The 23,228-nt window shown below is 36.4% G+C and overlaps 1 protein-coding gene across 1 annotated transcript in view; it reads left to right on the forward strand.

Annotated features, from left to right (window-relative positions):
* Positions 1-23,228, forward strand: part of Ulk2 (unc-51 like autophagy activating kinase 2) — a 102,757-nt gene that overhangs the window by 73,809 nt on the left and 5,720 nt on the right. Inside the window, exons 16-25 of the mRNA XM_076870209.1 lie at positions 1,485-1,630; positions 3,248-3,328; positions 4,722-5,008; positions 5,320-5,507; positions 6,006-6,109; positions 17,197-17,346; positions 18,756-18,964; positions 21,720-21,898; positions 22,313-22,431; positions 22,757-22,914. Of these exons, the coding sequence (XP_076726324.1) occupies positions 1,485-1,630; positions 3,248-3,328; positions 4,722-5,008; positions 5,320-5,507; positions 6,006-6,109; positions 17,197-17,346; positions 18,756-18,964; positions 21,720-21,898; positions 22,313-22,431; positions 22,757-22,914 (1,621 nt within the window). The remainder of the gene's footprint in view (positions 1-1,484; positions 1,631-3,247; positions 3,329-4,721; positions 5,009-5,319; positions 5,508-6,005; positions 6,110-17,196; positions 17,347-18,755; positions 18,965-21,719; positions 21,899-22,312; positions 22,432-22,756; positions 22,915-23,228) is intronic.

Here is a 23,228-nt window from a genome sequence, read left to right on the forward strand (position 1 = left end):
ATCATAGCAGCCTAGGAAGTAGGTTTGAATGATCCAGTTCAGGGTATAGAACACGGCCCAAGAAAAATGGGAACAAAAAAAGAACATCTTAGAAATGCATTTCTTAATAATACATAAAATTTTTTTAACTGCCATACATTGCTATGTGTGTGCTCAGCAGGAGGTGGCAGAGGCAGTGTTTTCTCATAGGAGAAGCATTTCTTATATTAAATGGAGTCTTGGGGTAAAATGGATTTTGTCTGGTCAAGGCACATATAATTTGTCCCATAACACCTGTAATCCCAGCAGCTCAGGAAGCTGAGGCAGGAGGATCACAAGTTCAAAGCCAGCCTCAACAACTTAGGCCCTAAGCAACTCAGCAAGACCCTGTTTCTAAATAAAATATAAAGAAGGGCTAGAGATGTGGCTCAGTGGTTAAGTGCCCCTGGGTTCAATCCCTTGTTAAAAAAAAAAAAAAAAGTTCAAGGAGATAGTTTCAGATTCTACATTGCAACCAAACTAATCTTTTAGATAAAACCAACACTTATTGAGGTTTGGTTTAGTATCAAAAAGAAGAGTATCATTGATTTGAAAAGACTGAAATACTCCTTCCTTTTTCTGTACATATGTGTGTTAGGCTGGATCTTCTTCATGGAAAACCTACCTTAGAATGACATATTGTGTAACAGACTGCAGAATCAGTTGTGAGAATCCAAATGTCTTCTGTTAAACCAGATATTAGAGATTTGCAGAAATGTATAATAATGACATGCTAATTTGTTTTGGAAATATACATATTTTCATAATATTATGTTAAATGTAATGTTAATTATTTTTAGTGAATTTATAAAATTTTAAATTTCTGAATTTTATTTTGAATACATTAAGATCAATACATAAGGTTACGTAAACAAAATGCTCTGGGATCTTTGGACCTAAGACCCAGAAGATTGAAAATAATTGGTAGCCAGGTGCGGTGGTACACGCCTGTAATCCCAGCGCTTTGGGAGGCTGAGGCAGGAGGATTGTGAGTTCAAAGCCAGCCTCAGCTACAGTGATGTGCTAAGCAAATCAATGAGACCCTGTCTCTAAATAAAATACAAAATAGGGCTGAGGACATGGCTCAGTGGTCCAGTGCCCTTGAGTTCAATCTCTGGTAACTGCCCCCCACCCAAAAAAGAAAATAATTGGTATGTAATATATCACCTTTGGTGTTGAAACAAGGTGAAAGTCTTGTGTGTACATTAAGGAACTCAGGAAAGATACCCTATAAAAACAATGGTAACCTTTCCAGTAGATTGAGAAAATATTTAGAATTTATCAGTGGGGATAGGTAGACTTTACCTTATATCATTTTATATTTGTTCCATGTGACTGTTATCTGTTTTTAAAAGCTCTTCTTTGTGGCTTATTGTTAGAAAATTTCAGGGAGGGGAAAAAAAACAGAAATAAAGAAGAAATCCTAGAACCTGCCAGAGAAGGAATAATTCTCTTTTTCTCTTTAGATCTGCTGTGGTACGAAGGTCTAACACCAGCCCCATGGGCTTCCTCCGGTTGGGATCTGGCTCCCCTGCACCAGCAGACACAGCTCAGACAGTTGGACGAAGACTGTCTATTGGGTCTTCTAGGCCTTATTCACCTTCCCCTTTGGGTAAGGAGAGTTTAAAGCAATTGTTTTTTAATCTTCTCTGTAACAAATTTGGTATGAAATATTATTTTTAGGGACATTGATTCATCATGGCAGTGATTCTGAGCTGATTTGAGGCCATCCCTCCTGCACTACCCTATTTCCAGTTCCTCCTTGAGAATCTCTACATAAATCTGTTAGGATTGATGTTGAAAATATAATAATATAAATTAATTTTACATGTCAAAAGCATCCACATTGGCTTTGGCATCCAAATACAATGTTAGAAACTTTAGATTAAAGTGCATAAAATGCCTATCTTTCTTATTGCTCAGACGCATGAGAATTAACATTGCATCTCTGAGTCACATTCACTACATATCTTCCAGCTCTAATAGGAGTATAGTAGCAGCTTTGTTACATATCTCCCCATTTTGCCTAGAAAATGATTTTGGAAACATAAAGAACCTTAAACAAAGCAACAAAAGAAACCCTACCAAGCCGAAAACCAAAGAGACCAAATAGTGAAATGTAAGAGTCAAAATGCTCAAACTCAGAAAATGTGTGAGAACAAAGCCACGGAGGGCAGTATCTGTGAGAAACACCATGTGGTAGTGGGAAGAACAGATGGTACAGAGGAGCCCCATCTATAGTTAAAGCTGCTGAAATCTTAGTAGACAGAGCAGGGTTGTAGGTAGTCCCCCAGGAACCCTAAGATGATGTGTGTGTGTGTGGTGTGTGGTGTGTGTGTGTGTGTGTGTGTAATGTTTAAATTGCCTTATCACTTGTTGCAATGATTTCAGCTGAAAAATCTTTAAACAAAATCTTGGCACTCCAGGGTCTCCAAAGACAAAGATTATCCTTGCATGTCAGTGAAAAGGTCCTTAGTATCTAATCTCTGCTTATTGCTTTATCACCTGGACATTGCTCCTTCTTGTTATAGATATGTCTCTTGTCTGTTTAAATTCCCTGGTACTGTCCCTGATTCTCCCTCTGTGTCAGTTTGGGTTTTCAGGAAGGTGGATGTAAAGAAGGTATTAGGTATGTAAGAGGCTGAGGGAAGTAGGGAGCCAGGGAGGTTCCTCAGACCAAGATTCAGGTCTGACACCTGGGAAAGGAGGGTAATAAGGGAGACAATAAGGCAAGAAAAGTCTGAGACTATAGCATAGGTCTAAGAAAGTTTTAACCATTACTATGGGAGTAACCCTAAGCACTGGTCTGTCAGAGGAATTGTATGACCCACTCTCAACATGCCTGAATCAGTTGTTGACCCCTGGGGGAAGCCTGGCTTCAGACAAATGTGAATCCATAGGGACAGCTGCTGGGCTGTCATCTGTGTCCTGCAGCTCCACAATCCCCAAGCACTTTGTATAAACTGTTACATGTCTATATAGACATTTATTTATTTATTTAGACTTTTTTCCTAATGATTTTGTTTCAAGGATGGATGTATATGGTACTTTTTATCTTAGCTTACCTACTGCCTAGCATATTGGTTATTCAGTAAGTACTGGTTCAACTAAATTTTTGATAATTTTTGCAAATTATGTACCAAGCAATTTTTGCATGCATTGCCTTTTTCCATTCTTAATTAGTTTTTTGAATAATTTATTCTTCTTTTCTCCATGTCTCACTTCATAGTTGGTACCATTCCTGAGCAGTTTAGTCAGTGCTGTTGTGGACATTCTCAGGGCCATGAATCCAGAAGTAGAAACTCTTCAGGTAGGAAAATACATTTGGTATATTAGAAATTTGAATTTTATTATGAATGGACTTATTTTGTATTTCTAGCCTTATCAAAAGGACAGCATTGGTAAGAAATATTTCCAATGCTATCCTGATTTTTAGAATCTTGAGTGCTTGCCTAGCACAGGGTTCGATCCTCAGCACCACATAAAAAATAAATAAATAAAATAAAGCCATAGAAACATATATATTAAAAAAATAAAGAAAATAGTCTAAGGAATTAGACAATTAGATAAATTTTGGTCATTGTTACACAGATGATAATTTAGAAAGTGAAATTTTATTATGGCATTTGCTGGTAAATAGATGGAACTGGAGATTATCATGCTAAATGAAATAAAGTAGATTCAGAAAATTAAAGGGTGAATGTTTTTTTTTTTTCTGATATGTGGAAGTTAATCAAAAAAAAAAGGGGGAAATTAAAAGATGGGAGGTGGGAATTCCATCAAAACAGAAGATCATGGGATTTAGGAAGGGGATTGAGAGGGAGGGAGAGGGATGGGATAGGGGAAGGACAGTGGAATGAATCGGACCTAACTTTCCTATGTACGTATATGAATATACCACAGTGAATCCACAAGACACTAATTAAAAAAATAATAATAGGAGAAAGATCAATAGAATAGAGGGAAGGAAACAGGGCAGGAAGGAGAGGAAGGAAAAGGGAAGCACTGGAGACTGAATTAGAGCAAATTATATTCTGTGTTTAAAATTATGTTAAAATGAATCATTATAGATAACTAAAAAGAACCAATAACCAGGTGCTGTGGCATATACCTGTGATCCCATAGGCTCAGGAGGCAGAAGGATTTCGAGTTCAAAGCCAGTCTCAGCAACTTAGCAAGGCACTAAGCAACTCAGTGAGACCCTGTCTCTAAAGAAAATACAAAATAGGGCTGGGGATGTGGCTTAGAGGTTGAGTGCCCCTGAGTTCAATCCCCAGTACCAAAAAAACAAAACAAAACAAACAAACAAAAAAAAAACAAGAACAGAAATTCAATGTTGCCTTTTGTTGTTTTCATTAACTTTAACAATTTACTACATAATCCCTTTAGACCTTGCATTAATCTGAGTTGTTAGCTCTTGACAAAAATAGCTCATATATTCATCATCAATATATTTCATCTCGTGCCCGGCATGTATCTCCGAGATAGAGCACTTGCCTAGTACGTGTGAGGCACTGTGTTTGATTATTAGCACAACATAAAAATAAATAAATAAAACTATTGTGTCCCATCTACAACTAAAAATACTTTAAAAAGAATAAGATATTCATCAGAATTCTCATTTTAAAACTTGCCCTCTTGTTTCCTAAGTTTTTGCTGTATACTTCACTATTGGTTAACCTTTTCATTCATTTTCTTGGTAGGTTCTCCAGTGCCACAGGCTCAATCACCACAGTCTCTCTTATTGGGTGCTAGACTGCAGAGCGCCCCTACCCTTACTGACATCTATCAGAATAAACAGAAGCTAAGAAAACAGCACTCTGACCCTGTGTGCCCATCCCATACTGGGGCTGGATACAACTACTCACCTCAGCCCAGTCGGCCTGGCAGCCTTGGAACATCTCCCACCAAGCATATGGGATCTTCTCCACGGAGTTCTGATTGGTTCTTTAAAACTCCTTTACCAACAATCATTGGTTCTCCTACTAAGGTGTGTTCCTTAAATCTTTTTGTAGATCATGAACTGCTTTAGTACTTTATGGAAAGAATACAAGATAACCATAATTTTAATGAGCACTTAATTACTATGCATCAGGCACCATGTAAATATTTGTTGAATGCTTTATGTGCATGATCTCATTAATCTTCAGAAAAGGAAATTGAGATTTAGAGAGCTTAAAGAACTGTTCAAGATCACACAGGCTGTAAATGGAAGAGCCAATGTTTGAATCCAGTCTGACTAACTTCAAAGCCTGTCAAAATTTATACATCATATTAACTAGTTTACATATGTTTGTTTAGACCACAGCTCCTTTCAAAATCCCTAAAACACAAGCGTCTTCCAACCTGTTAGCCTTGGTTACTCGTCATGGGCCTGCTGAAGGGCAGTCCAAAGATGGGAATGACCCACGGGAATGTTCCCATTGCCTTTTGGTACAAGGAAGTGAGAGGCATCGATTTGAACAACAGAACAAAGCAGTGTTTGGCAGGTAAGATATTGTTTATTCTCTAATCTTAAAAATGAAAACTGAAATAGCAAAATAAGTACATTTTTGTTATAAAAGCAACCAGACTACATTAGTAGCCAGCATAAGCTATGATTGTTAATGCACATGGTGTACTTCAGAGGGTCCAAAAACTTACTATAACTGTGTGAATACAGAGCTTTTCCCTGAATTTGAACATTTTATTTCTGTCTTTTATTTTATTTATTTATTTTTTACTTATAGTTGGACACAATACCTTTGCTTCATTCATCTATTTTTATGTGGTGCTGAGGATTGAACCTAGGGCCTCGCATGCAGTAGGCGAGCGCTTTGCCGCTGAGCCACAACCCCAGCCCCTGTCTTTTATTTTTGTTATGGAAGTTTATCTTTACCTTGAATTGTTTAACATATATTTTTTGTTTCCTTGCTTTCTAATGTCCTATTAACCCTTCTATTTTTAAAAAGTGAATTTCCCATTAATAGCATCACTGTTCTTTTTAGATCTGTCAGTACTGGGAAGTTATCAGATCAACAAGTAAAGGCATCTTTAGGTGGACACCAGGGCAGCACTGATAGTTTAAATACAGAACGGCCTATGGATATAGGTAAGAAAAATCTTGTTTCTTTTTAGGCAGGTAATTTGTAAGTATATTCATTAGTTTCTTATTACTCTTGTGATAAATCATCACAAACTGGTGGCTTCAAACAACTCAGATGTATAATCTTAGTATTGGCAGTCATTTCTCATATCTATGATGACAGAGGCTTATTTGGTATCTTGATGATCAGCAGCCTTTGAATTGGAAGAAATTCCTTCCAAGAATGTTTTTTATTAGTAAGATTTTATAGGCCAAAGTTAGCCTAAAAACACATGTGCTCCTGAGCATTTCTTTGACAGCAGCTTGATCCTATAAAGGTCTGATTACTGAGATCTCTAAACCTTTCATAGTTGTTTTAGGGACTGTTACGTCCATAGACACTCACATCTAGATTTTGTGAACTATTTATCACAAACAAAAACAAAAACAAAATGGATGTTCCAGACCCTAACCTAGACTTGCTTAATCAAATTTTCTTCGGATGGATTCTGGGAATCCCTAGGTAATTATTATGTATATTAAAATTTGGAGTCTATTGTAACTTCTTTGTTCTTATATTCTCTGATTTTTAAATTAACTCATTTCTGAATATCTAAAGGACAAAATACCTGGGCCAACAAAATATCTGATTGAATGGTTTCTAATCCAAAGGGATATTTCACAGTGTTCTCTTCTTGTCTGCAAGGTTTTTGAAGAGAAGGCTGGTGTAATTCTTATGATGGTTGTTTGCATGGTGTCATTTCCCATTTTTTTTTTTTTTTTTTTACTTTCAGCCTTGCTGTATCGTTGACACTAAAGTATGTCCTCTGTAAACACAGAGTTGGGTCTCCTTAATCTGACAATCTCCACCTTTTGTTTAGATTATTTAATTTGTTTACATGTTAGTATCATCGACACAGTTGTTTTTACCTATACATTTTACTTTTTGGTTTCTTTTCTCAGTTTTTGGTACTGGGGCTTGAGCACAGGGGTGCTTAACCACTGAGTCACATCCTCAGCTCCTTTTAATTTTTTATCTTTTTTTTTAAAGAGAGAGTGAGAGACGGGGGGAGAGAGAGAATTTTTAATATTTATTTTTTAGTTCTCGGCAGACACAACATCTTTGTTTGTATGTGGTGCTGAGGATCGAACCCTGGCTGCACGTACGCCAGGCGAGCGTGCTACCGCTTGAGCCACATCCCCAGCCCCCTTAATTTTTTATCTTATGACCAGGTCTTGCTAAATTGTTTAGGGCTTCACTAAGTTGCTGATCTTTGTGATCTTCCTACCTCAGCCTCCCAGGTTGCTGGGATTATAGGTGTACATCACCATGCCTGGCTTGTTTTCTTTTTCTTTTTGTTTTTCCTTTTGCAGTAAGTGAATATTTTCTAGTTTCATATTTTGGTCCCCTTAATGATGTTTTTCACTTCTATCTTCCTTTCTTCCTTCCTTTTAGGATTGAATCCAGGGATGCTTTACTACTAAGCTCCATCCCCAGCCCTTTATTTAAAATGACAGAGTGGCCAGGCATGGTGATGCACGCCTGTAATCCCAGCAACCCGGGAGGCTGAGGCAGGCGGATCTCAAGTTGAAAGCCAACCTCAGCAAGTGAGGCACCAAGCAACTCATTGAGACCCTGTCTCTAAATAAAATCCAAAATAGGTCTGGGGATGTGGCTCAGTGGTTGAATGCTCCTGAGTTCAATCCCTGTACTGCCCCCCCCCAAAAAAAAATTGTAGATGGACATAGTATCTTTATTTATTTATTATGTGGTGATGAGGATTGAACCCAGTGCCTCCTCACACATGCTTTGTAAGTGGTCTCCACTGAGTCCCATCCCCAAACCTTTTTATTTTTTGAGTCAAGATCTTGCTAAATTGCTGAGGCTGGACTTGAATTTGCTGTCCTGCCTCAGCCTCCTGAGACACTGGGATTACAGGCATGTGCCACTGTGCCTGATTTAGTTCTTTTCTTCCTAGTTGCTTTTGGGCTTATAATAATCATGGTAAGTTATCACAGTTGACTTAAGATTCATACTAATTGGATTCCAGTGAAACAGAAACATTACTCCTAAATAATTCTTCCCTCTTTAAGTACTCTATTTTTGCTTTCTTTTTTTAGTGCTATTGTTATTATTATAGAAACTCAGTGATACATTATTATATTATTACTTTGTATGTTATGTCTTTTAAAGAAGCTGAGGTAGGAAAAGAAAACATGGTTTTCTTTATAGTTATCTTACCTTCTTATTTACCATTTCTTGTTCTCTCCATTTGCTTTTATGGATTTGAGTTGTCATCTGGTGTCACTTTTTTACTGCAAGAAAGCTCTGCTCCCATCTGCCTCCTATATTCCATTTCTATTTAGGTCCAACAATGCAATTAGATAGATAGATAGATATGTTGTTTTATACAGTTGTTTTTTAAATCATAAGAGAATAAAGGAGAAAATGATGCAGTTATAATGTTTTATAATTATATATTTACCTTTATCTGTGTTCTTTTGTTTCTCTTCACTCAGATAAAATCACTTTCTGGGGTCATTTACTTTAGGCTTAAAGAACTTTCCTTGTTTTTTCTTGTTAGAATAACAGGTCTGCTAGGAATAAATTCTCTCAGCTTTTGTTTAGATATTTTGGGATATCTTTTTGGTTTCACTTTTGAAAGAGTTTTGATTCATAAAAGATTCCCAGTCAGTCATGGTAATGCATATCTGTAATTCCAGCAACTCAGGAGGATCTCAAGTTTGAGGCTAGATTCTGCAATTTATTAAGAGCCCTGTGTTCAATCCCCACTACTGGAGGAAAAGAAGATTCATGGTTGATAGCTTTTTGTTTCAGTAGTTTAAATATGCCATCCCACTGCCTTCTGGCTTCCACAGTTTCTGCTCATAAGTTATCTGTTACTCTTATTTGATTTCTTTTTTGACAAATTATTTTTTTCTTTCTATTCTCAAGGTTTGTGTCTTTCACTGGTTACTGTGATGATTTTGGGTATTTGCCTTTATTTTCCTTGGAAATTCTTGAGCTTTTTTGATATGTAGATTAGTGTTTTTATCAAATTTTTAAAGTATTTAGCCATTCTTTATTTGGATATTTTTTTCTATTCCTATTTCTTCTTAAATCCTCATTATTTTTATATTGGTATACTCAGTTGTGTCTCATGTTTCTCCAAGGTTCTGTTCACTGTACAGTTGGCCCTTGATCAACGTAGTTTTGAACTATCTGGGTCCATTTATACACATACACACAAATTTTTTTTTTTGAGATTTACAACAGTTAGATAAAAACTTAAAAGACAAATCATGTAGCCTAAAAATATTGAAAAAATTAAATCAGGTGTAGCATGAATGCATAAAATACATGTATATAAAAGTCTATTTTATCATTTATCACCATAAAATATACACAATCTATTTTGAAAAGTTAAAACTGATCAAAGATACTGAAAAAATGTACAAGGCTACCTTTACTATTGAGAGAAATATAAACAAACATAAAAATGCAGTATTAAATCATAACAGCATAAAGTTAACTATAGCATATATGGTACTACTTTAATAATTTCATAGCTATTTCTTGATACTATTGCAATGAGTTTAACTATTATGAATATCTGCTTAAATTACTGTGTTGCTGTAATCATCTTCACCTGAGCAGTTTGTCTCTCCAGTGAATTGCATATTGCAGTGCCAAGTACATACAGTGAAGAAAGGATAGCCTGTTCAATAAATGGTATTTGGAAAACTAGATATACAAGCTAGGAGCAGTGGCACACATCTGTGATCCCCGAGATTTGGAAGGCAGAAGCAGGAAGATTGTAAGTTCAAGGACTGCTTCAACTACTTAGTGAGACCCTATTCAAAATAACAAATAAAAAAGATTAGGGATATGGTTCAGTGATAAAGCACCTCTAGATTCAAAAATCTAGTACCAACAGAAGAAGAAAAAAAAAATATATGTGCAGAAGAATGAACCTAGACTCCTACCTCTCACCATATACAACATATCAACTCATGTCAGTTATGTTGGATCACAAGATTGAGGCCAATCTAGGCAATTTAGAGAGACTCTGTCTCAAAATAATTAAAAGGCTAGGAGTGTGTAGCTCAGGGCTAAAACATTTGCCTTGCATGCAAAAGGCCCTGTGTGGAATCCCTAGTAGCACACACAGCACACAAGATCAACTCAAGATGGATCAAGGACCTAAACAAGTAAGAACTAAAACTAGCATAAGAAAATAGACAATTTAAAACATTGTTATAGGCAATTTTTTTGGATAAGAACCTAAAAATAGCGATGGGGTTGTGGCTCAGTGGTAGAGCACTCGCCTAGCACGTGTGAGACCCTGGGTTCCATCCTTAGCACCACATAAAAAATAATAAAATAAAGGTATTGTGTCTAACTACAAGAAAAAAATACATTTTTTTTTTTTTTAAAAAAGAACCCCAAAAACACAGGCAGCAAGAGCAATGAGATTACTATCAAATTAAGAAACCCTTCACAGCAAAGGAAACAACAGTAATACCTAGTTCTCTACAGAATGGGAGAAAATATTTGCAAACTATTCGTCTGGCAAGGAGTTACTACTCAGAATAATATGAACTCAACAATTCAATAGCAAAAGACCCTAAATAATCCAATTTTTTAAATAGGGCAAATTTTTGAATAAAAAATTCTCAAAAGAGAGATAAACTGCTCAATATCACTAATCATAAAGGAAATGCAAACCAAAACTACAATGAGGTAACATCTCTCCCAGATAGAATAACTGTTATCAAGAAGACAAGTAGTAACAAATGCTGCTGGACTCAGTGGCCCATGTCTCTGATCCAGTGACTGCAGTGACCGAGGCAGGAGGATTGCAAGTTTGAGGACAGCCTGGGTAACTTAGCAAGATCTTGTCTCAGAATGAAAACAATTATTAAAAAAAGGATTTGAGCCAGGCACAGTGGTGCATACCTGTAATCCCAGCAGTTTAGGAGGCTGAGGTGGGAGGATCATGAATTCAAAGCCAGCCTCAGCAACTTAGAGGGGCCCTAAATAACTCAGCGAGACCCAGTCTCTAAATTAAAAAAATATATATGTGTGTGTGTGTGTGTGTGTGTATGTGTATGTCTATATATGTGTGTGTGTGTGTGTGGGGGGTGTATATATGGCTGGGGATGTTGCTCAGTGGTTGAGTGCCTTGGGTTTAATCCCTGGTACCAAAAAAAAAAAAATTAATTATTAATGAAGAATTAAAAAAAAAGAAAAGGACTTGGGATATAATTTTTAGTGGTGAAGTTCCCCTGGTCCAATCCTTAGTAACCTCACCCTCCACAAAAATAAATAAATATTTAAAAAATAACAAATGCTGTCAAAGATATAGAAAAAGGAGAATTCTCATACACTATTGGTGGGAATGTAAATTAGTACATCCATTGTAGAAAACAGGATGGAGTTTCCTTAAAACTGGAAAACTACCATATGACATAGCAATCTCACTACTGGCTAAATATCCAAAGGAAATAAAATAAGTATGCCAAAGAGACATACTTGCATGTTTATTACAGCACTTCTCCCAGTACTAAAGATGCAGAATCAGCATAGGTTTCCATTGATTGTTGAATGAATAAAGAAAATATTTCAGTGTTATTCAACAGTAAAAGTGATGAAATCCCTACTTTTTTGGCAACCCAAGTAAACATTATGTTAAGTAAAATAAGCTAGGGACAGAAATACTGCATGTTCTCAAAGCTGATCACATAGAAATAGAAAATAGAATAGATATCACTAGAGAATAGAGAGAGTAGTGGGAAGGAAGATAGAGGGGAGATAATGGATACCAAAATACAGTTTGGTGCAGGGAGAGTAGTTCTCATGTTCTTTGGCATAGTAGGGTAATTGTAGTCTACAACAATTAATTATACATTTCAGAATAACCAGAGAAGAATTTGAAGGTTCTCAACACACGGAAACGATAATATTTGAGGAGATAGAAATGCTAATTAGCCTAATTTGATCATAACACATTGTATACATGTATAGAATTATAATACTGTACCCCATATAAATAAGTTCAAATATTATGTCAAGTAAAAAATAAAAATTAAATGTAAAAAGTAATCTCTTGGGCTGGGGATGTGGCTTGCCTGGCATGCGTGGGGCGCTGGGTTTGATCCTCAGCACCACATAAAAATAAAATAAAGATGTTGTGTCCACCAAAAATTAAAAAAATATATATTAAAAAATTCTCTCTCTCAAAAAAAACCAACAAAGTAATCTCTTGTCATTCCTACATATTATTCATCATATATAATACATGTAATGTACAAAATATTTGTTAGTGGACTGTTAATATTAGTAAAACTTGCAGTCAATAGCAGGTTATTACTAGTCAAGTTTGGGAGGAGTCAGGAGTTACACTCAGATTTTCAGCTGTGTGAGAGTTGGTGCTCTGCTGCCCCACAAACTCCATATTGTTCAGAGGTCAACTATACTATGTTCTCTTTCTCTGTTTTTCAGATTACCTAGTTCTCGTTGATCTGCCTTTAAATTCAGAGATTCTTTATTCTGCCAGTTGAAATCTGCTTTTGAGCCCTATAGTGAATTTCATTTTATGTTATTATATAGTAGTCTTCCCTTATCGGCAGCTGGGGGTACATTCTAAGACCTTTAGTGGATTCCTGAAGCTTCAGGTAGTACCAAACCCCATGTATCCCATTTTCCTATGTATACATACCCAAGATTTATAAAGTAGGCGCAGTAAGAGATTAACCATAACAGTAATAAAACAGAACAACTATAACAAATAAAAGTTATGTGAAAATGTGAAACATGGTTATCTCTTTTGCTATCTCGGTGTTTTTTTTTTTTTTTGGCAGGGGCTTGGGGGTTTGGTGTATATTCATTCTTCTTGAAAGAAGAACTTCATGGCTTCTCTTTGGCCAGCATGACTACTCTTTCACTTTTGGGTCACTTTTAAATAAAATAAGAGTTGAACACAAGTACTGTGATACTGCACTAGTGAATTTGATAACCGTTAATTGACTAATGGGTGGGTAGTATATCACTTTGGATATGCTGGATAAAAGGATGTTTCACATCTTAGACTGGACATCATGAGATCTCATCACACTTCCCAGAATGGAGAGCAGTTTGAAACTTATGAACTGTTTATTCTCCATTTTTGGACAATTGACTGATAATAAATTACAGAAAGCAAAACTGTGGATAAGGGAAGATCACTGTATTTTTTAAATTCCAGACTTTCTACTTCAAAAATAATTTCTATTTTTTCTGAATGATGAGACATTATCATCATACATACGTTTACTTTCTATTTTATTTTTATTTATTTATTTTTTTTTGTGGTACTAGGGATTGAACCCAGGGGCACTCTATCACTGAGCTACACACCCAGCCCTTAAAATTTATTTTTTTTGTTTGAGACAGGGTCTCACAAAGCTGCCAAAGCTCTTAGCCTCCTGAATAGCTGGGAATATAGGCATGTGCCTCCATGTCTGGCTGCTTTACTTTATTTGAACATGTTTAAAATAGTTACTGTGAAGTCTTTGATTAGTTTGACATTTTAGACTTCAGGTATTTTCTTTTTTTTCTGTGTAGGATTATGCTTTATTAATAACTTAAAAAATACCTTTATTTATTTTTATGTGGTGCTGGGGATCGAACCCAGGGCCTTGAACAAGCTAGGTGAGCACTCTACCACTGAGCCACAACCCCAGCCCCTAATAACTTGTTTGTATCATAATTTTTGTGGAAAACTGAACATTTTATGTAAATTTTTGTAGTAATTCTAAACGTGGCTCTCTTCCACCCCAGCTTAGGTTTTTCCTTTCTTATTTGTTTAGTCATGGTGGACTATTTCAGTGAAGTCTGTTTGCCTTGCATTATGCAACCTGATGTCAATCCTTAAAGGGTACAACCTTGGCTAAGTAGACAATAATTTCGGGTTTTGTTTTGCAGTGTTAGGATTTGAATCCAGGAACTTAAACACATGTTAGACACAGTAGGTGGTCTACCACTTAGCTACCTGGCCATTCTTCACAGTTCTAGCAGGATTCTTTTTGTTCTCTGATCTCTCACCTCTCATGGTATCACACTCAACTGTTTGCCTCCACTAATTTTCAGTTGATTGCTTTATTGTTTTTAACAGTGCCCTGGGAGATAAATTGTTTCACAGGTCTAGTTAAATTCTAGCCAATTTGTAGGAATAGTCTTTGAGGATAGTATTTGAACCTTGCATGTACCGCAGGAGGGTTCTTGGCTATCTTTCCCTGGTTCTGATAAACTTCCAGCTGGTCTGTTATTTAGTTGTTGCTCTCCTGGAGTTACCAGCTTCCTTTTACTTGCTCATCACCCAAATCTTCATCCTTTTTGATAGCACCCTTAAGTGATCTCTTATTTCAAACAAAGTCAGGTGCCCTGGAGAGAGCTTCAGAATTCTCTGTTCCCTGCCTCCCCAGCATTGGGGAATACCTCTCTACCACTGCTCTGGAGCTAGGAATAACAGTTGCTCATTTGTCTTGGAGGGACACCCCAGCTTTGTAAGCCTGGTGCTAGACAGAGATGGAAGCCTCTGGTCTTCTTGATTTGCCTCTGCTAGATAAATAAGCAGAAGTGCGTGTTTAAGGGCCCTAGTCCACTGGCCTGGGCCAGAACTTGCACCCTGTGAGTAGAGGCCAGACACAATTATTGCTGAGATGTGTTTGTGCTTCTTTTCTTTTCTTTTGCAGCTTATTGGGGATTGAATCCAGGGGCACAGTTGCTACCTACCTATTTTTTGAGATAAGATTTTACAAAGTTGCTGAGGGTCTCGCTAAGTTGCTGAGACTGGTCTCGAATTTGTTATCCTCCTACTTTAGCCTCCCAAGTTGCTGGGGTTACAGGCATGTGTCATTGTGCTTGGATGCGTAAACATGAATTTTCTTGAATAAATGTCTCTTCCTATATGTCTTCAAGGACAATTTCTAGACACTTTAAGTTGTTATTTTGGGCAGTGCTGTGGATTTGAAGCAGGGTCTCTCTCATGCTGGCTAAGGACTCTACCACTGAACTATACCCCTAGCCTTAAGTGGTTGTTTTTAAAAACATTTCATCAGTATAGTTGTTTCACTGAGGAACTGATTGTGGAGCTCTTCACACTGAGAATATGGAATCATTTTTTTTTCTTAGTGTTTTTTGCCAAAAGTCACCAAGTCACCAGGAGTTAGAATAGTTTTGGAAAACAGCTTGTCTGAGTGTGACCATATTATGTCTTATTCTCTTTCACATATAAATTTGAATTTTACAGAGCTTACTAGTTCCATGTGAGTGTGCATTATAGTTTTAAGTCCAGGTTAATAGATGTGAAACTAAATTTTTCTTAAAGAATATTTAGGCATACATAAAATGCATCTTTGATAATTTGTATTCTCTTTTTTTTTGGCACATGAACTTTGTTATATCATTTGAAATTACAAACTTCTTTTTTCTAACCTTGAAGTTTCTGTTTTGTAAAACAAAAACTATTGAAAATAGGAAAACTTTGAGACCTTCAGAAAAAAATTGTGTCACTGGGTCTTAAAATCTACCCATGAACATCCCTTAAATAAATTCTTGGAACATTAAATAAAGAGAAGGTACATCTTTTGTAACAGTAGGTGGTGTTTAATTTCTGCTTATTGTTTCCTTGCTCCCTATGACATTTTTATGAGCTTCTTCCCACTTTTTTCTTATATTTTTATTTGTTCTTTTTAGTTATATATAACAGTAGAATGTATTTTGACATACATATATGGAGTATAATTTCCCATTCTTGTGGTTGTACATGATGTGGAATTATACTGGTTGTGTATTCATATATGAACAAGAAAGTTATGTCTGATTCATTCTACTGTCTTTCCCATTCCCATCCCCCTCCTTTCCCCCAACTCCCCCCTGTCCAATCTGGTAAACTCCTCTTCCCCCCACCCCTATTGTGAGTCAGCATCTGCATATCAGAACATTTGGCTTTTGCGTTTTGGGGATAAGCTTATTGCACTTGGCATGATAGTCTTTAGTTGTATCCATTTACTGATAAATGCCATAATTCCATTCTTCTTTATGGCTGAGTAATATTCCATTGTTTTTATGTACTGCATTTTCTTTATCCATTCATCTGTTGAAAGGCTTAGGTAGGTTCCATAATTTAACTATTGTGAATTGAGCTTTATGAGCTCTTTCTACCTCTGTTGATACGTGCTCTTATTTTGTTGTGTACTGTAGATAAGATGGACACTGAGGAAATCTTGTTCTGTATTTTGTTCAGTGCTTTTTATGATTAAATTAATCCTGCCTCCATTCTGTGTTCCCGAAATGTAATGGGTGAATGTAAAAATCAATAATTTTATTGATTCTGCCTGTTTGATAGATGAAGGGGTTTTCACCAACTCTTCATGTAGCCCAAACTTTGTCTCTCAGTCCCTTTGACATCTGCCCTACTTGTTTTCAAATCCTGACAGATGTTAGGTTTTTGTTCTATACTTGTCTCAACTTTTTGTGTTTTTCTGAAGCTGTATTACAATAGATATTTCTGATCACCATTTCACTTTGACTTCACGTTTGTATTCCCAGTTCTCAGTTTCTGCTTTTTCAAATTATCTTCAACAGGTGTGACTTGGCAGTTCATGTATTTTAGAAGTATTCAGAAGTAACTATGAAGGACTGGAGATGATCCAGGCAAGGTGGCATACAATTGTAATACCAGTGACTATGGAGGCTGAGGCTGGAGGATTGTAAAGTTCAAGGCCAGCCTCAGCAATTTAGTGAGACCCTGTCTCACTAAACAATAAAAAGGGCTGGGGATGTAGCTCAGTGGTGAAGTGTTTTTCTAGTGTGTTCAAGGTCCTGGGTTTAATCTCCAGCACTACAACAAAACAAAAGTAACTAAATATTAGACTTTGGTATGAAGAAGATTCACATCTGAGATTATAATATTTTAATGGAAGTGTGGCATCATATTTTCTGATTTTGAGTAATAAATGCTTTAGCTAAGGAAAACTAATACAAAAGTTAGTGTCTCCCTGTAATTCCACCTGCAGATAGTAAATACACTATCAAGGTAACCTGACATTTTGTAAACTCTTTATTGTAGCTCCTGCAGGAGCCTGTGGTGTTGTATTGGCACCACCCGTAGGAACTGCTACAAATTCTAGGGCTGTCCTCTTCACTGTGGGGTCTCCTCCACACAGCGCCACAGGCCCCACTTGTACCCATATGGTCCTACGAACAAGAACCACCTCAGGTGAGAAATGTTTGTCCTATTCAATCTGTGGCAAGTATGTGATATTCTGAGGGTAATGTAGTGTTACAACTTAAACAAGTTACTGAATTTCTTTGGTCTTCAGTTTCTTTGCCAGTGAACAAGGGTTATAAGTACTAAATGAGGCAGCATTTTGGATGGGGGGACTTCGTAAAGTAAAAGTGCTACATTATATATATATAAATCTAGAAATATCCATTATGCTTGTATGTTCATATGCAATATATATAATATAAAATATAAATAATTGATCCATGAAGAAGCAGCTGTCTAACCATAGTGATTCTCAACTTATATTTTGAAATCTTAATTTGGTATATTGTTTGTTTAGTTTTCTAGAAGCTTAAGTTTTATTTTTGAACTTTGGGTCCCACTGTTTCTTTTCTATTTGAAAAACATTAATATTATATTTTCAAAATAATGTTGCTACACTCACTCATCCATAGCAACCATGTTCATAGGAAGTGACAATTATGTTTAGATAGGCTAATATATTTTTATTATTATCCATATTCTATAAGTAGTTTATTAATAGAGAAATTAAGAAAGTATTTAGATTGGACTCAAAGTTAGTATATAATACCATCATATATATTATGCTTTGTGTTATTTAAGTTCTCTTATTCTAAATAAGTTGCTAATCAGGATATTAGTATCAACAAAAAAAGATAGGTAGAATTAAAATCTTAGTTTTATAAATATTTATAATTTTATATGATAAGTAAGAAAATGCCATTTTAAAACAGTAACATTTTATATCTGTTAATTATAGTGACATTTTTAAAAACTTAATACCCAGTCTTGTCAAACTTTAGTGGGATATATGTGCTTACAGCTGCTATAGAAAATAATGTGGCAATTCTTAGGAAAAGCTGTAAAAATGTTTATAATATTCATCTGTGGTAATTCCTTTCTTGTTTATAATACCACTATTGAGTATTTATCACACAGAAGTCATTTGAAAGAAGGAAAAACTTGGTTAATTTCATTGCAGTGGTATTTGTAACATGAAAAAAAAATCAGAAATAGTATAAATGACTCCAGATAAACTTCACATATATAAAGATTGTAAATTACTATACATCTATTGAATCTTATAATTATGAAACTGATGGAGCAACCAGGAAAAATGTTTATGGTACAAATTTTTTAGAGTAGAATATAAGAAAACTAGCTCTGATATCTATAAAATATACACATAGACAAGGATTGTAAGTGAACATGGAAAACTAAAAACTATTCATATGGTAAAGTTGGTTGGGGATAAGGGACTTTTGTTTGAACTTTATTACTCAGTAGGTTTTGTTCAGTAAATAAGAGGAGCAGTGGATGTAAAAGCCCCTCTGTGACCTAACTCAGGACGCTGTGCTGTGTTTTATGTTTCCTTGCAGTGGGGTCCAGCAGTTCAGGAGGCTCTCTCTGCTCTGCAAGTGGCCGTGTGTGTGTGGGCTCCCCACCTGGCCCGGGCTTGGGCTCTTCCCCACCGGGAGCAGAGGCAGCTCCCAGCCTGAGATATGTGCCTTATGGTGCTTCACCCCCCAGCCTAGAGGGGCTTATCACTTTTGAAGCCCCCGAACTGCCAGAGGAGACACTGATGGAGGTAGAGAAAAGACTACAGTGGTGTGTTAATATAATGTTGATATGATGTGAGGGTTCTAGTGGTGACAAAAGGATAAAATAAATTGAGCAGTTCTGAAATTATGCTCCTCCCCCCTGCCCCCATACTGGGAACATGAACCCAGGGGCATTCTATTGTTGAGCTACATCCCCAGCTCTTTTTAAAATTTTTTATTTTGAGACAGGGTCTTGTTAAGTTTCTGAGGCTGCCTTTGAACTTCCTGCCTTAGCCTCCCAAGCTGCTGAGATTACAGACATCCAGAGGCACTCAATCACTGAGCCATGTCCCTAGCCCTTTTTTATATTTTATTTAGAGACAGGGCCTCACTAAGTTGCTGAGGCTGCTTTGAACTCGTAATCCTCCTGCCTCAGCCTCCCAAGCTGTTGGGATTACAGGCGTGCACCACCATGTCTGGCTTCTTTCTTTTCTATTTGAAAAACATTAATATTATATTTTCAAAATAATGTTGCTACACTCATCCATAGCAACCATGTTCATAGGAAGTGACACATTATGTGTTCTCAATTTTTTATCCAAAGTTTATTTACTATTTATAATATTTTAAAGCATAATCTGTGTCCTAAAAAGTAAGCTTTTATTCTCAAAGTTTTCTTTGGTAAAAATAAATAGGCATAATTGATTTATTATTTTAAATTACAAATTTTTAATTTTAAAAATAAAACATCATTTATTTATTTGGCACTGGGGATTGAACCCAGGGGCACTTAATCCCTGAGCCACATCCCCAGCCCTTGTTTGTATTTTTTTAAGTTTAGAGACAGGGTCTCACTGAGTTGCTTAGGACATTGATAAGTTACAGAGGCTGGCTTTGAACTCTCCGTCCTCCTGCCACAGCCTCTGAGTCTGGGATTACAGACGCCCAGCTAATTTAAAATTTTTAACAATAATAGTAAACCAGTAATGACATATTTTGTTCATTAACAAAGTAATATACCTGCCAAATGGACTGGATGCTCATATTTATAGATTAGTACCTTTTATCTGTGGGTCCACTTCTCCAGAAAAGAAATATATATTGTATATAACCTGAAATATGTGAGTGTAAATCCAGAACCAGAGTATGTTTTATGATTTCAGAGCTGTGTATGCTTAGTTCCTCAATCCTGACTCAAGGAAAACACTCTGTAGGATGATGTGTCTGTCCTCAGTCCCTGAATGCCTGAGGTCTTAACTTAGCCTGAGGTTTAAATTAAAATGATCAACTTTCTGGGCCAACTAAAGAGCAAATTTTTTCTCCATTTAGGATCTCTAATATTTCTATTTTGTATGAATAAGAATTAACTTTTCACATAAAAATTACAAAATATTGCATGCAAATTTTTAGTAGTGATTTTGTGGTAGTAATTTTGAAGATGTATCTAGTCCAATCTAAAGTTGGAAAAAATCAAACCTGAGTATTTTTTTTTTTTTTTTTAGTCTACATCCAATTAGACATAAATTACATTTCAGTACATGTTTGAACATGTTGGAGCATATAGTTGACAATATGCTGTCACAGAGCAGAGAGACTCAAAAATTGAATGGTTTATTCTCCTGTATCTAAGAAAACTATTCTCTTCTTTTAGTCATAAAAGGAGAGTAAGTTATTCAATTAACTTTTAGGCCATGCTTGAGATTTCAAAATACATTTACAACTAAACAAAAATCTCAAAGCAAAAATTGACTACATATTTTAAAATTACAGCATCCCTCAGATTGCTGTTCTATCTTCCTATGCTCCTCTCTTTAACTAACTGAAAAGAACACAGAAAATTAGATCTTTGGTATTAGGAATCAACTATTGACTGAAAAATCAATAGAAACTAAAATAACAATAACAACTCACTGAACTATGAAGAATTGTGATTTAAGAGCTGGGCATACTAGCACATACCTGTAATGCCAACTACTTAGGAGGATTCCTTGAGCCCAGGAGATAAGAGACGACCTGGGCAACATAGCAGGGATCCCATCTCAAAAAATTTTAAAAAGTGATTTTAGTGTGCAGAGTACCCTTCCATTTAATTTTTTTTTTTGGTACCAGGAATTGAACTCAGGGCCTCACATAGACTAGGCAGGTATTTTCCTACTGAGCACTGATGAGATTGTATCCTCAGCCGATTTTTAAAAATTCTGTTTTGAGACAGGGTTTCATAAGTTGCCCAAGTTGGCCTTGAACTTCTGAACCTTTTGCCTCACCCTCCCAAGTAGCTGTCCTTGCAGTCTTGATATCTGTTTTGTCATGAATATATTGATTTGATCTTTTTTTTTTTAATTCTTTTGTTTTAATTCTGGTAAAAGCACAGTGTCTTGCTGTTTTTGGAGCTAACTTATGTGAGTGCTCTGAAACACTTGCACAAACCCACATTGGTTTCATTTTTGTTTTCTTACCAGCTTTTTGAAATTTAAAAATGTCAATTTCCTTTGATCATTCTGACATTCATAAGTATGGAAAAACACTACGTATAGAAAAAATACAGTCAAACTTTTTTTTTTTTTTTTTCCTGTACTGGGAATTGAACTCAGGGCCTAAGCAAGCACTCTACCAGTGAATTGCATAACTTTATCTCCAGTCCTTTTGTTTGTTTGTTAGTTAATGAGTTATCCAAGCTGGCCTCAAACTTGTCTTCTTGCTTCAGCCTCTCAAGTAGATGGAATTGCAGGTGTGTGCCCCCATACCCAGCTATATACAGAAATTCTTTATCTAGAGTGTTCTAAGACAGTGTCTTTGCTGCAGCGAGAACACACAGATACCTTACGCCATCTGAATGTGATGCTGATGTTCACGGAGTGTGTGCTGGACCTAACAGCTGTGAGGGGGGGGAACCCTGAGCTGTGCACATCTGCTGTGTCCTTGTACCAGATTCAAGAGAGTGTGGTTGTGGACCAGATCAGCCAGTTGAGCAAAGACTGGGGGTACGTGCCACCGCCTGTCATTTCATTGCTATATTCATGCTTTCTGTAACCTTGTGCCTGAGCTGCTGGCATTGTCAGTTACTGAAGGTCAAATATTATTAAAATCTTCAAAGGAATCTCTAAGTTACTTCATTGTGTAAGATGTCACTGTATGAGCTAAGAGAATTTTATAATTTTAAGCCTTGCCTTTATTGGGAGATGGTGTGGATTTTTATCTGAGCATTTCTATTTTAGTCAAAGTTCACACATCTGTCTTCATGTCAAATCTCCCTTCAGGGGTTATATTTGCATTAAAAAACCTAGGAGGAGGATATGCTTATAGAAAGGATATTTGAATGGTGGCCTAATATTGGAGCCCCAAGTCTGGTGGGTTGGTTCTCAAGGTAACTCTCTATTCCTGTCTTCCTGGTACAGGCGGGTAGAACAGCTGGTGTTATACATGAAAGCAGCACAGCTGCTTGCAGCTTCCCTGCATCTTGCCAAAGCTCAGATCAAGTCTGGGAAGCTGAGCCCATCCTCGGCCGTGAAACAAGGTATGGCAGCTGTGGCTTTAGGAGTCCTGGAGTTTGTCCCTTCCTGTCCAGTGGAGAGAGAGGCACTGTGCTATTCAGTATCCTAATAGGGAAAAAGATGCTGATGTTTTGTTTTTCACCATGTATTTGATACAGAAAGGGTTGTGAGGATTTTATTTTGTCATTTCATACTGAAATAGAGATCATAGAACCAGATTTCTGATCCTTCCTTTCAGTGATCATATAATGTTACTTTCCTTAAATCAGCACAAAAGGTATGTGTCACTGTGTCATCATTTCTAAAGGAAAATTAAAATTAGTTCTCATCTCAACGTTTTTTTTCCAGTTGTCAAAAATCTGAACGAGCGATATAAATTCTGCATCACCATGTGCAAAAAACTCACAGAAAAGCTGACTCGCTTCTTCTCTGACAAACAGAGATTTATTGATGAAATCAACAGTGTAACTGCAGAGAAACTCATCTATAATTGTGCTGTGGAAATGGTAACCTTTTTTAAGGTTTAATATTGTATAGCACAGCAGTACTTATCTCTAAGAGAATCTTTTGAATCCAGAGTATTGTAATTATTATTGTGATAACATCCTGCAAAAGGAGGAATTGAAGTTCTCTAACATTTTTTTTTTTTGGTGGGGGGGAGGGTATTGGGGATTGAGAGTATCAGGCACTCAACTACTAAACTACATCCTCAGCCCTATTTTGAATTTTATTTAGAGACAGGGTCTTACTGAGTTGCTTAGTGCCTCTCCATTGCTGAGGCTGGCTTTGAACTTGTGATCTTCCTGCTTCAGCCTCTCAA

The sequence above is a fragment of the Callospermophilus lateralis genome, chromosome 11 (genome assembly GCF_048772815.1).
Source record: "Callospermophilus lateralis isolate mCalLat2 chromosome 11, mCalLat2.hap1, whole genome shotgun sequence".
In the NCBI taxonomy this organism is placed as follows: Eukaryota; Metazoa; Chordata; class Mammalia; order Rodentia; family Sciuridae; genus Callospermophilus; species Callospermophilus lateralis.